The sequence below is a fragment of the Trachurus japonicus genome, chromosome 16 (genome assembly GCF_045865225.1).
Source record: "Trachurus japonicus isolate A0001 chromosome 16, Traja_1.0".
Lineage (NCBI taxonomy): Eukaryota > Metazoa > Chordata > Actinopteri > Carangiformes > Carangidae > Trachurus > Trachurus japonicus.
In genome coordinates this window covers 21,497,357-21,510,464 of record NC_140922.1, presented here as the reverse complement: position 1 = coordinate 21,510,464, position 13,108 = coordinate 21,497,357, and the positions used below count along the sequence as shown (strand labels likewise).

General features: G+C 40.0%; 1 protein-coding gene across 1 annotated transcript in view; it reads left to right on the top strand.

The window, feature by feature from the left end:
- The window catches only part of dnah5 (dynein, axonemal, heavy chain 5), a 92,614-nt gene that overhangs the window by 27,014 nt on the left and 52,492 nt on the right, over nucleotides 1-13,108 (top strand). Inside the window, exons 31-47 of the mRNA XM_085802516.1 lie at nucleotides 282-429; nucleotides 596-688; nucleotides 1,355-1,554; nucleotides 1,755-1,908; nucleotides 3,357-3,520; nucleotides 3,774-3,930; nucleotides 4,182-4,394; nucleotides 4,487-4,711; nucleotides 5,752-5,924; nucleotides 7,039-7,109; nucleotides 7,681-7,788; nucleotides 7,969-8,156; nucleotides 8,813-9,007; nucleotides 9,820-9,954; nucleotides 10,228-10,335; nucleotides 10,803-10,956; nucleotides 12,324-12,470. Of these exons, the coding sequence (XP_085658642.1) occupies nucleotides 282-429; nucleotides 596-688; nucleotides 1,355-1,554; nucleotides 1,755-1,908; nucleotides 3,357-3,520; nucleotides 3,774-3,930; nucleotides 4,182-4,394; nucleotides 4,487-4,711; nucleotides 5,752-5,924; nucleotides 7,039-7,109; nucleotides 7,681-7,788; nucleotides 7,969-8,156; nucleotides 8,813-9,007; nucleotides 9,820-9,954; nucleotides 10,228-10,335; nucleotides 10,803-10,956; nucleotides 12,324-12,470 (2,633 nt within the window). The remainder of the gene's footprint in view (nucleotides 1-281; nucleotides 430-595; nucleotides 689-1,354; nucleotides 1,555-1,754; nucleotides 1,909-3,356; nucleotides 3,521-3,773; nucleotides 3,931-4,181; nucleotides 4,395-4,486; nucleotides 4,712-5,751; nucleotides 5,925-7,038; nucleotides 7,110-7,680; nucleotides 7,789-7,968; nucleotides 8,157-8,812; nucleotides 9,008-9,819; nucleotides 9,955-10,227; nucleotides 10,336-10,802; nucleotides 10,957-12,323; nucleotides 12,471-13,108) is intronic.

The following is a 13,108-nucleotide window of genomic DNA, read 5'->3' as shown; positions in this document are numbered from 1 at the left end:
ACTGCTTTAAGCTTGAAAGCCGTTTAAGAACGACTCAGAGTTGAAGAAGACAGGACAGCTCCATCTTCCGGCAGACATGTCTATCAAATTTTGTAGAAGTGTTACTTTTGGCCAGGTGCACTGTGCGTCTGTGCAGTGATGCTGGTGCACATGTGCCTCAAGAGGACGCACACATACATAGCTAGCCTCTGAAATAACTTACGTGAACTGAATTAATCTCTGGTTTGGTGGACTCTGATTTGCTGTGAGTTTGTTGACTGATATGTCGTTTTCACTCCCAGGTGTCGCAAGCTGCCTCGAGCTCTGAAGGAGTGGCAGGCCTTTTTAGATTTGAAGAAAACCGTTGATGAATTCAGTGAGTGCTGCCCTCTACTGGAGCTCATGACTAACAAAGCAATGATGACGCGCCACTGGAAGAGAATTACCGAGGTCAGAGATAAAGGCCACCGTTATATCACTTCACTCACCAGTTACTTTCATTAACACCTACAGTACTCTTATACTAATATAATACGTGTCCACCTGAAATCTACTATGAACAGACGATGTAGTTTCCACATTGACAAATCTGTCAATCTGTCGGTTTTGTGACCAGGTGACTGGGCACATCTTTGAGGTGGAAACAGATACATTTAAACTACGCAACATTATGGAAGCTCCTCTGCTCAAGTATAAAGAGGAGATTGAGGTAAGAACAATCATAATATGCTACTTGTATAGGTAAAAATAGATATGAAAAGCACAATCATTTTTTGTAAAGCATAGTATATTATAAATAAATAATTGTTCCTTTTACATTTTTGACTGATTTTGGTAATTACATGTATTATGTGAAATGAATAGCACAAATAGATAATGTTGTTTCTAATATGAAGTTTAATTTTAATTTACCATTAAAAAAAATGAAAATAACTATTCCAGGGGAGGTAGGGGTTCCCCCTTGGGAAATCACTGCCAGACTGGATGTATAGGATGAGATCAGACAGAGCTGCAATATGCTTTAATATCATCTTCACAATTCAGTGAGCATTAATCCTTGTGCCAAATGGATGTGTTTAAGCTCAAGCATCATTTTCATTCAAGCCACTGAATCAGCTGACAACTTATTAATAATGGTTCAGCTCCAATGATAAAAGTCTACAGTACCAGATGTCTGTATGAAGAGCCTCCTTGTATTTTGTAATTATTTAGTCTATGTGTTGTAGGTGCTACAGTACGCACTTAACTAATATTTGTAATGATATTTCATACTGACAATGCTCATGTTGTAGTAAAGTATTTTTTATTCTTCCCATATTAAAATGATCCTGTCATTTTCATTGCTAATGATTCAACAAATCCCTGTATTACACAGGATATCTGTATCAGTGCTGTGAAGGAGCGGGACATTGAGCAGAAGCTGAAGCAGGTGATTGCTGAGTGGGACAACAAGACCTTTACATTTGCCAACTTTAAGACTCGTGGAGAGCTGCTACTCAGAGGAGACAGCACATCAGAGATCATTGCCAGCATGGAAGACAGCCTGATGGTTTTGGGGTCTCTTATGAGCAACAGGTACGTCAGTGCTGAAACCCATATTGGGACTTTGATGAGAATGCGTCGAGCGTTTTCTTTGGGGGACTTGCTCTCCCACCAGAGGTCTGGGAAATGTCATTTGATTGCCTCATATATTCACAGCAACCAAACAATGTGTCACTGTGTGTGGTATGAAATAAGATTTACATGCTGATGTAACATCTGATGTAATTTCCCAGGTACAACACCCCATTTAAAGCCCAGATTCAGAAGTGGGTTCAGAATCTTTCCAACACCACTGATATCATTGAAAACTGGATGACTGTTCAGAATCTCTGGATCTACCTCGAAGCTGTGTTTGTGGGTGGAGACATTGCAAAACAGCTGCCCAAGGTACATTACATCACAGTGAATTATTCACATTCTCTACTTGCATGAACTGAACAAGACAAGGTCAAAACCAAGTATGTGGTTACGATACAATACGATAAACTTTATTGTCCCGTTCAGGGAAATTTGTCTTGGACTCTGTAGCTACGCCATAAATGCCTTGATGGCCACAATGACAAAAAACAATACACCTCAGCCATACCAACCCAGCAAACACAAGACATAACAGCATTGCACATATCCCATAACATAACACATATTGCACATACCCCATAACATAACACATATTGCACATATCCCACAGCATAGCACATACATACACCTCATAAATTCACCATAGTAAGAGCACAATAAGAATTATTGCACAAACTCAAGCAGTATTATTGGACCGCATGTTGTCAATTCCCGATTTTATAACTGCAATCACCAAATGGAAAAATGAAAGATAAAGACTGACCCATGGTTTCAGCTTTATTATTTTGTGTTAGCACATTGATACCATACACAGCAGCAGTAACACTGGCCTCGAACTGCTACTGAACAAGAGACATCGGGGGGGGGGGGGACTTAACAGCCATTAACCACAGGATAGCTAACTGAATTGTATAGGCTAATTTCAGCAGTTGTTAGTGGTGAAACAGCATGATGTCCATTAAAAGGTAACCTTACTATTGACATGAATCCTGTAAAAAAAACTAAAAAAAACAGAGTAACAAAAAAAGAAAAAGGCACTGCCTAATGCTTACCAATACAGCTGTCAGGTTTCTGAATGCAAATAAATCCCACTCTCCTTGATTCTTTGACTGTTCTAGCCCCTACTTCAAGCACCTGCCCCATCTCTCTACACCAAAATGGTAACAGACGGTGAAAGAAACTGAAAAAAGTGCATCATGAAAAAAAAAGTAAACATCAAATTTAAAAAGCGATTATTGTGTATTGAAACCTGTTTCAGTGCCAATATTTATGTCAGTGTCAAAAGAGGCACTAAAAACTTGTTTTGGAAAAAGATTCATCTTTTTCCAAAACATCTTTTTCCAAAAGATTCATCTTTTTCCAAAACAAGTTTTTAGTGCCACTTTTTCCTTTTTTCAGCACAGTGCCAAATTTTATTTTCAATGTCAAAATCCTACTGTCACTCTTCTCATACTTAAAACCCAGCACACACACACAGACCCCAGCTCCCCATCTCCCCATCCTCAAAACCCACAAAATTATGACAGAAGGTTGAAAGTAAAAAGCAGTGACACTGAAAAATAGTGACAGCATAAAAATTTGACTGAAAAAAGACATAAAAAGATGTGAAAAAATCAAATCAAAAGACTGTCATTGAAACACAGACCACATGCATGCATGATAAAACACCAAGGGGTCAATGCCAAAAATGAATGTCCGTGTCCTTCCCTCTTTCAATCGCTGATTATGTGATGAATAATTATATCATCCTCTTTTAGGAAGCAAAGCGTTTCTCTAACATCGACAAATCATGGGTAAAGATTATGATGCGAGCCCATGAGATGCCCAATGTAGTACAGTCATGTGTGGGGGATGAGACCATGGGACAACTGCTTCCTCACCTCCTTGAACAGCTAGAGATCTGCCAGAAGTCACTTACAGGGTGAGTATAAAGTACAAAAACTGTTGTCACTCTCATGTCAAAGTGATACGAAGATATGAGGCATGAGCAGTTCAAACATTATTCAAAGAGGAGTACTTTTGAAAATGGTTACAAGGAAACAGTTTATTTTTAGTGCGGTACTGACAGCTATTGTACATATGTCTGTTTTTTCCAAACATAAGCTTTTTTGAGAAAAAAATAACTATTGCAAGGACTTTTTTTTTTTTTTTTTTTAAATCATAATGTCAAACAGCTATTTGGAGAAGAAGCGTCTACTGTTTCCTCGTTTCTTCTTTGTCTCTGACCCTGCCCTGCTGGAGATCTTGGGCCAGGCGTCCGACTCTCACACCATCCAGGCCCACCTTCTCAACGTCTTCGACAACATCAAATGTGTCCGATTCCATGACAAGGTGAACTTCAGTCTTTTATTGTGGCCTTTTAAAAGGTCAGTTAACCGATGACTCTGTTTTGCAGAACTTGCAAAAATCTATTGCATCAGAAAAGATGAGGATTAAAACACAAGGTCATACAATTGGGTTGACCAATCAGAATGGTATAAGAAAAGAGGATCTACAGATATTTCATCATAATCATTCCTCCACTTGAAACACAATAGAGAATAATCAGTCTGTAATACCAATAAACACATCTTCTTTCCCAGATATATGACCGTATATTGGCTGTGTCGTCACGGGAGGGGGAGACTGTGGAACTGGAGCGCCCTGTCACAGCAGAGGGGAACGTAGAGGTTTGGCTCAACGCTCTGCTGAAGGAATCCCAGAGGTCTTTGCACTTGGTGGTCCGACAGGCAGCCCTGGCCATCCAAGACTCCGGCTTCCAGCTCATTGAATTCCTTAATTCCTACCCCGCTCAGGTATGCCATAGATAGATACAACTTAGGCTCATTTTAAAGTTTCTGAAATATACATCATCACAAGCACTCAAGTATTATTGCTTTCAACCTAGGTGGGCTTGCTAGGTATTCAGATGATATGGACAAGGGACTCCGAGGAAGCTTTAACTAACGCCCGATACGATCGTCGCATTATGGCCAAAACCAACCAGCTCTTCTTGGAACTGCTCAACACACTGATTGACATGACCACAAGAGACCTAGGGTCTGTGGAGAGGACCAAGTATGAGACCCTCATCACCATCCATGTACACCAGAGGGACATCTTTGATGACCTGGTGAGTATCTTGTTGATCATTTAGTATTAGTTTTTTAACTTTTTTCATGAAAATACTTTACTCTTTTTATATTTTCTCTTCAAGTTTTTTATCTAATCAGAGTTCCCTACTCAAGATTTCTCTGCTATTGTTAAACTGTGTTTGATATTCACACACCCTTGGGTTGCGGTGTCAGAATACCACATGGTGTGTTCTGCAAAAAAAAAGTCAAGCTGACAAAAGTCTTCAAAAGATTTTCTTATTGGTAGCCAAGTGATATTTAGACCTACACAAAGGGCCGACTTTGAAGTCTCCCCCTTTAGTTGCAGTAAATTGCCCTGCTGGTCTTCAAGGTGAATAGAAAAGGTGTGAAGTAACTTTATTTGGACATGTTTTTCATCGTTATTATTTTGTTCACTCATAAGTTCCTGTTGATAAAAGCAGCTGCCAAATGAGTTGTAAAATGTAATCTCCTGGCAGCTATGTTAATTTACAGTATGTCTGTCTTTTTTCCCACATATCTTTCCCCAAAATTTTCACTGTCCTCTTCACCTCACTTTTCTCTCCTATAATATCTCCTGTTGCTCCTCTTCAACCTCACCTTCTTTCCACCATTTCGTTCTCATCTATTTTTATTTAACCTCTCCTCATCACCCTCCTTTATCTACCACTTTTTCCACTGTACTTTACCAATCTCTGGAGTTGCCTCTTTCCTGTTTTCTCTCCCCCTTTCCCTTGGCTTCCTTACTCCTCATATTCGTCTCATGGACTCTCACCTCTTTTCTTTCATCCTCCTTTACCTGCCCATCAACTTCTTTCTACCCGTAACCCTCCCTGACCCCTCATACATAATGTCCTCTCTCCTCCTTTTCCCTCTTCCTTCCTGCTTTTATCTCTCACTTCACATCACCTCCTGAACGGTGCCCTTCAATTTCCTATTCTTTACTTGCCGTCTACTCTCTCCCCCATCTCTCCGCCCTTTCATCTTTATCGTCTCCTCTCTCCTCCCACCTGTCTTTGTCCCTCCTCCTCTCTCTTTACCTCATCCCTTCTCCCTCTAGTGCCGACTGCATGTCAAGAGCCCCAACGACTTTGAGTGGCTGAAGCAGTGCCGTTTCTACTTTAATGAGGACTCAGACAAGATGATCATCAACATCACAGATGTGGGCTTTGTCTACCAGAACGAATTCTTGGGCTGCACCGAAAGACTTGTCATTACACCACTGACTGACAGGTAGAGAGCCATACATGAAGGGATGCGCATATACCAACAAACAAACACTCAAAAAGGCACTAATGAAATGGCAGAAATATTCTTTATTTTTTTAAGTATTTTTTGGGGCTTTTTGCCTTAAATTGATGCACAAAGAGGCACCACAACCTGGGAATAGTTGCACTTTCACATGTAAGAATGCAGCTTCTGTGGTTAATACTTACTGGACATGGGAGGCAGGGAGACCAGGGTAGAGCTTTGGAAATGAGAAGAGAAAAATTAAAAAAGAGGAGTAGACATCCTTGCAAAGTGTTCATCACCTCTGTCACTGACAGAGCATTTGACTGATGGAGAGAGAGGAGGATAATCAGACAGAGTACGGGAGACAGGATTCTACCAAAAGCCTTTGTCAGACATGCAGTCACAGAGAAAAGGAAATATGACAGAGAGTAAAAAGACGAGGAGAGACAATGAGGTGGAGATGAGAGGGGACAGCAGCAGTGAGGGAGTAACCAGCAGACATCAGACAGCAGCTCTCCAACGAAGTGGCGTGCTGGCCTTGTGACTGAGGCAGCCCCGGTTTTCTCACTGCCTCCTTTCCCTGTCTGGCGCTGTCTGTTTTCCTAATTCTCTTTCACATTCATATTCTGTCTGCCACTGCATCAGGTCTGAAAATAAGTAAAAGTAGAAGTTGTGCTACATAGAAGGCAGAATGAAGAATGATGAGTAGAACTAACATCACATTTCTGAGATTTGTCTGAAAGCAGTGGCCTCATTTGCTAAATTTTCTCTGAAGGGCATGAAATATGTTGCATGTGCAGTTTTTCCGTGATTTTCGACTACATGCCAGCTATGCAGTGAAAAGGAAGGACAGTCTTAAACCAGAGGGCCAGGGTCAGGTCCCAGTGTCAGTCATCCTCTTTGCTGAAGGGTCTTTAAACAAGCCACTAAATCCCCACTGGCTTCATTGGCAGCCCTCTCCTGCTGAGCCTGACCCACAACCTCCCTGTGGAGAATCACATCACATTAGCTTTATTGTGTGACAAATTGAATGTGAGGGGAATGAAAACGGGTTGTGAGAAATCAAATTATTAATCTTATTTATGCCTAAAGAAGTGTGTGTCTGTTTTTTCAGATGCTACATCACCTTGGCCCAGGCTCTGGGTATGAGTATGGGTGGAGCCCCTGCTGGCCCAGCGGGAACAGGTATGACTGTAAATCTTCCTTAAAATACAGTTTTGTTTTATCGTCTTGTCCAGTTTTGGAATACACACACGCCATAAGTATACAGCTTATTAAATGATAACTGAGTGCTTCGGTTTTTCATATCATGGTGTAAGTGATTGAAAAAAAAATGTACAGACTGCATCTTTGTCACTCTGTGATCCTCTTGCTCACCAGTGATTTCTGGGAAGAAGAAATATATACAGTATACTCTGGTTTGTTTTTGTAATACTCAATTTGTCCACAAGAGGCTGAATTGCACCACTGCCCTAGTCTAATATGTAGTCACATAAACTGGGCACATAAATGTGTTGTAAACACTCCAGATTAACATTACTTGCATGCCTTAGTTTTGGAATAACATATAAAAGTATTTTAAATAGCAATGTTTTGCTTGTGAGGCTTTACGAAGCCGTAAAAGGCAGAATTATACATTTGAAATGCTTAATTTTAAGGGATCACAGAAGTAGAATTAGGTCGCTGTTCTTTTCTTTCACCATCCAAATAGGTGCAGCTCATTATAGAATGTGACAAAACTTGCTTCTGTTTATAGGTAAAACTGAGACTACAAAAGACATGGGTCGCTGTCTGGGAAAGTATGTTGTTGTCTTCAACTGTTCTGACCAGATGGACTTCCGAGGATTGGGAAGAATATTCAAAGGTATAATCAATGATATGATTTTTGCAGATAAAGCAATTCCAGAAAGGAGTGTTTTTTGAGCAAGAACCACAGATATTTTTTCTTCTTTAATTAATCATAACTAGAAAGAGAATAGACAATTGGTTGTATTGAATATTGTAGAGTTGCATCAGAGTGTTCTTAAAAATGTATGTTTTCTAGGTCTGGCACAGTCTGGTTCCTGGGGCTGTTTTGACGAGTTCAACCGCATTGACCTCCCGGTTTTGTCTGTGGCGGCCCAGCAGATTGCAATAGTTCTCACCTGCAAGAAGGAACGGCGCAAAAACTTTGTCTTCACCGATGGAGATAATGTGGATATGAACCCTGAGTTCGGCATTTTTCTTACCATGGTCAGTGGCTACACAGCAATACTGTAATGTAATGCTGTTGTGTAGGGTGGTTACACTGAAAAGAGAAGCTGGGTTATACATCTGGGTACAAATACAAATTATAACAAAAAAAATAGTGTTATTTAAAGAAATTGACCTGGCCCGTGTCTTACATGACAAGCCAATCTATACAATATTAAACACCATGTCTGCCTCTTAGTAATAATATTAGCCAGTGTTCATTACTGTTGTTTTCACACAGTGATATAGTAGTTGGATCACTTTATCTCCTTGGCACAGTTGCTATCCCGAGGCAAGTCATTAAACTGAGAATGGTGGGATAATTTGTGAGGAGAGGGGTCACAACTTCATTGTGTGCGTCCGCATTAGCCTGACTTTGTCATAGGCTACTTTAGGGACAGCTTCTCCAACTAGGAAATTAACGCAATTTAAGATTTTTATAAGTTTTTGGGAGACCCTGAAAACTGTATAAAGTGCATACACTTGCATTTTTGCATTTATTTGATGCATTATACGTATATCTATGTACAATCTGGGATCTAAATGTTTATGAAATACAATACTGTATGCAGTATTATATTCTCATTACTGTTATAAAATTATTTCTATTTTCTTCCCATTGTACACTCCTCTTTTTCTTTTTCTTATATCATCAGAACCCAGGTTATGCAGGTCGCCAGGAGCTTCCAGAGAACCTGAAGATCAACTTCCGCTCTGTGGCCATGATGGTTCCTGACCGTCAGATCATTATTAGAGTAAAACTGGCGAGTTGTGGGTTTATAGACAACATTGAGCTGGCCCGCAAGTTTTTCACTCTATACAAGCTGTGTGAGGAGCAACTTTCCAAACAGGTAAAACAAATGGATTCAGAAAATTTGCTTTTCTTATTTCACATTATTAGAAAATACATACTTTATTCAATAGACTTATGCATAGAATTTTAAAACTTATAATTAGATTTTAGTAACTTTATTCTCATCACCCTTTTTTCCTCCAGTTGCTTTATATATTGGGTGGATTACACAGTGCAAAGCAGCTGCAAGTATTTCACGATAAAGAGTCACTAAAAGCTTAGAGGGAGTTCCAGGGCTTCTCATGGAATTAGATTAAGCACATCTGTGGTTAGTCATGCAGATACAAATGTAATATGCAGTTTTAGTTGTTCAGATCCAAAATATATATAGTAAACAAAAGTGTGATATAAAGCAGAAGCTGTGGATAAATGAATACACAGGGTAATAACCTTGTGTCAGATATTTGTCTGAATGGTGGTCTGTTGGGATGAAAGCTTTCTTTCCTCCTGTATAAGACAAGATAAGTGGGGACAGTTGGGGACACGTCTCCAGGAAATGAATCCAAGTCTGTGTGTAATGCAGTGTGCATTTGTGTATGTCTGTCTTTAAATCTTTTAATGAATGCAAAGGTTCCCAAGTCACTATTAGTGCCTGAAGTGGAGAGCATTACAATTACTAGTCTGTGACTCATTCATTTTCTTATCACCTACATTATTATTTAATGTGCTTTTAGTATTATTGAAATACTGAATATTTAAATGCTTGTTCCAGGGGCTTGTAGCCAAAGAAGAACAGATAAAGGTCTGGTTTACAAACTCATTAGGATGAATCTAGTGGTATCAAAATAAATGTTCTCTTTGTCTGTCCAGGTTCACTATGACTTTGGCCTGCGTAACATCCTGTCAGTACTGCGAACCCTGGGAGCAGCCAAGCGAGCCAACCCCAGTGACACAGAGTCCACCATTGTCATGAGGGTCCTCAGGGACATGAATCTCTCCAAGCTGGTCAGTCTTGAGTGGAACACAGTATAGCATCCAATAGATAAATGCTTGATATTGCAAAACAAAAGCGAAAATAGAGCAATTGAGACAATTTCTGTTGATTCATTTTCATCAATAGATTTTTTGATAATAGCAAAAAAGACTGAATTATTGATTGGATGATGTATAGAATAACAATTACACAGCAGAAAGTTTCGTTAAATGGATTAAAGATTAATTGCTCTCTACTTTTTTGTGTGGGTGTTGCTAACCTTAGTCAATGTGTTTGTTTGTTAGATTGATGAGGATGAGCCTCTCTTCCTGAGTTTGATTGAGGACCTCTTCCCAGGAATCCAGCTTGATAAAGCAGGCTACCCAGAGCTAGAGGCTGCCATCGACAAACAGGTAGGATGCAGATAGGGATGACTTTATCTGTGTAGATGAAATACAGTGGGGTAGAGGGATGGCATGAATAGAGATGGAAAACAAAAGGTAAAAGGCTAATGGGCTGTGAGACCATTGTATCTTTAATGTTACTAAATGCCTCAAGATACAGCACCCAAAGGGATAAGAATGGTTTAATTTACCATTTGTCAAGTAGCTAACCTAAGTAATTGCAGCTAACAGTACTGAGAAAATACAAAGTAAGAAACAGTAAAATGTTGGGTCTTCATATTACATTATTGTCATGTGTTTCTCTTGCTGTGTTACAGTATGTGCCTTCATCTCCACATTATAGTGTGCTAACTTTTGTATCTCTGCATGCGTCCTCTTTAAATTTGACACCTAATGGTATCATTCCACATCATGTCGTACATGATGTAGTAGATACGATAACACTGCAGACGGATTTACTACTTTTGCTTCCTCAGGTTGAGGATGCAGGTCTGATCAGTCACCCTCCCTGGAAGCTGAAGATAATTCAGCTGTTTGAGACTCAGAGGGTCCGACATGGCATGATGGCCCTGGGGCCCAGTGGGGCTGGGAAGACAACTTGTATACACACGCTTATGAAAGCTATGACAGGTAGGGTTTTGCACATGTTTTGGGATGCACAATACTGTGCAAATGGTTCAGCCACATAAGATGTGTAGAATTAGTGCCTCAACCAGTTTGATTTGGAGGGAGAGAGAGAGAGAGAGTATGCAAGCAGGAGAAAGACAGAGAGCAAGAGGGAGTACTGGGGGAAGGACCACCATGCAATGATAGTAGTATTAAAGCAGAAGTAAGTGATATATTTGTGTTAATATAAGTCTTAAATAGTTATATCTTCCGACAGCAATCACTTACATAGAGTGTTTGGTCTGAAACACGGGTCTCTCAGTCCCTCTGCTCTGCTCTGAGCCGAAGAGAAAACATTTCTCGTATCCTACAGTTTTTATCCAATGAGGAGAGAGAACGGCATGCAGGGCTGTGTGTGCAGCCAAGGAACGCCATGAATGTGGTGACGTAGGGACGAGGACTGTTATGGTGCGTTCAAGGAAACTCGTATTTTTCCGACCGTGAAGTGGTACCAGTTCGATCTGGTACGAGTTCACCGGTCGGAAGTTACGAGTGGCCGTTATAGTGACTTTCATCGGTTAAAACAGGTCGGAAAAACACGAGTGGGTTGCCTGAAACGCTACAAAGTCGTAAGTTGTGACTTGAAGCTGTAATTTACGATTTCAAAAGCCTGCCTGGAACGCAGCATTAGCGAAAACGACCGGACCACTTACTTCTGCTTTAATATTAGTGATCGTACTAGCAGTAACAGCAATAATAATTATGTTTATGTTAATGTTAACAAGCTTTGCAACACATGTCTTGTCCCTACAGCACCCTGATCACAACATAGAGCCAGTCTGGGATTTTATGAAGCATCATAACTAACACGCAGACTAAATCCACAGACGGTCTGTGGCAAGATGCTTGGAACAACGTACCTGCCAAATTTCACAAGAAACAGCTCCTCCCATTCCAAGTATTGATTTGATACGCCACTTTCTATTAAGTTAACCGATAAATAAAAACAATTGATGGCATGAAACTATTTTTACTTTTAGTGCCTGAGAAAGACACTTTAGACTTGGGGTGATGTGATAGCTGAGTGGTTAGGGTGCGTACCAAATGGGTGTAAAATCCCACATCACTGGTTTGTGTCCCAGCCGGCCAAACTGTTTACTGCAAATCATTACCATGCTCTCTTTCCCTGCTCACTTCCCTCAAGCTGCCAAATAAAAGCATAAATTCCCCCCAAAATGAAATAAAAATATGCCAAAAAGTCACAGATTTAGAGGGAAGAGTCATCTCCTCTGATGTTAAGCTTTAAATTTAATGATCTCAATTGTTCTGTGTGCATATTGTTTAAATAAATTCAGCATGTTACGTAGATATGCCGACTGTTCTTCTTCCAGAGTGTGGTCAACCTCACAGAGAGATGCGCATGAACCCCAAAGCCATAACAGCCCCTCAGATGTTTGGCCGACTGGACGTTGCCACAAACGACTGGACTGACGGCATATTCTCTACATTATGGAGGAAAACACTGAGAGCAAAGAAAGGTCAGGAAAGTCATTATTGGGTTAATTCTTACAGGTGAGATGAGCCGACATTAATGAAGTGTATATGATGGATTATAAATTATAAGTACAATTTTGATTACGTTAGAGATGACTTAATATTCACAAATATTTCATGAGTTTAATGTTGTAACATAGTATAACATAATCTCTGCTTAGTTAATACAAGAGCAACAGAGAAAACATGAGAGGGATCCCCGCTGTTAAAAAAAATGGTTCCTCAAATTATTCATTGGTTTTAAATTCTATGATTTCTTTTTCTTTTTTCTTTAGAACTTCAGCAAAACCAGTTACGTTATTACATTGCAGGGAAGTTTAAATATCTTGGGACATCCTTGCATCAGTAGTTCAAAGCGGCACCAACAGCTGTTTTATCTTTCTACTCAGTCCATTGCCTGCACACTTCATTAATAATGTATGTGTGCTTTGGGCGGAATATACATTATGTGTTTGCTTTTATGTGTCAAAATATGCATCCGATGTATTCAGTATGTGCTGTTGTGCATATCTTTGAACAGGATGCATCACTTATGTCTCTAAATTTCCTTTGTGCAGCTGTTTGCTGCTTGTGCTGCTGATTTGTGCAGCTTGTTTCTTTGAGCAGAAAGGAATCAAGTGTG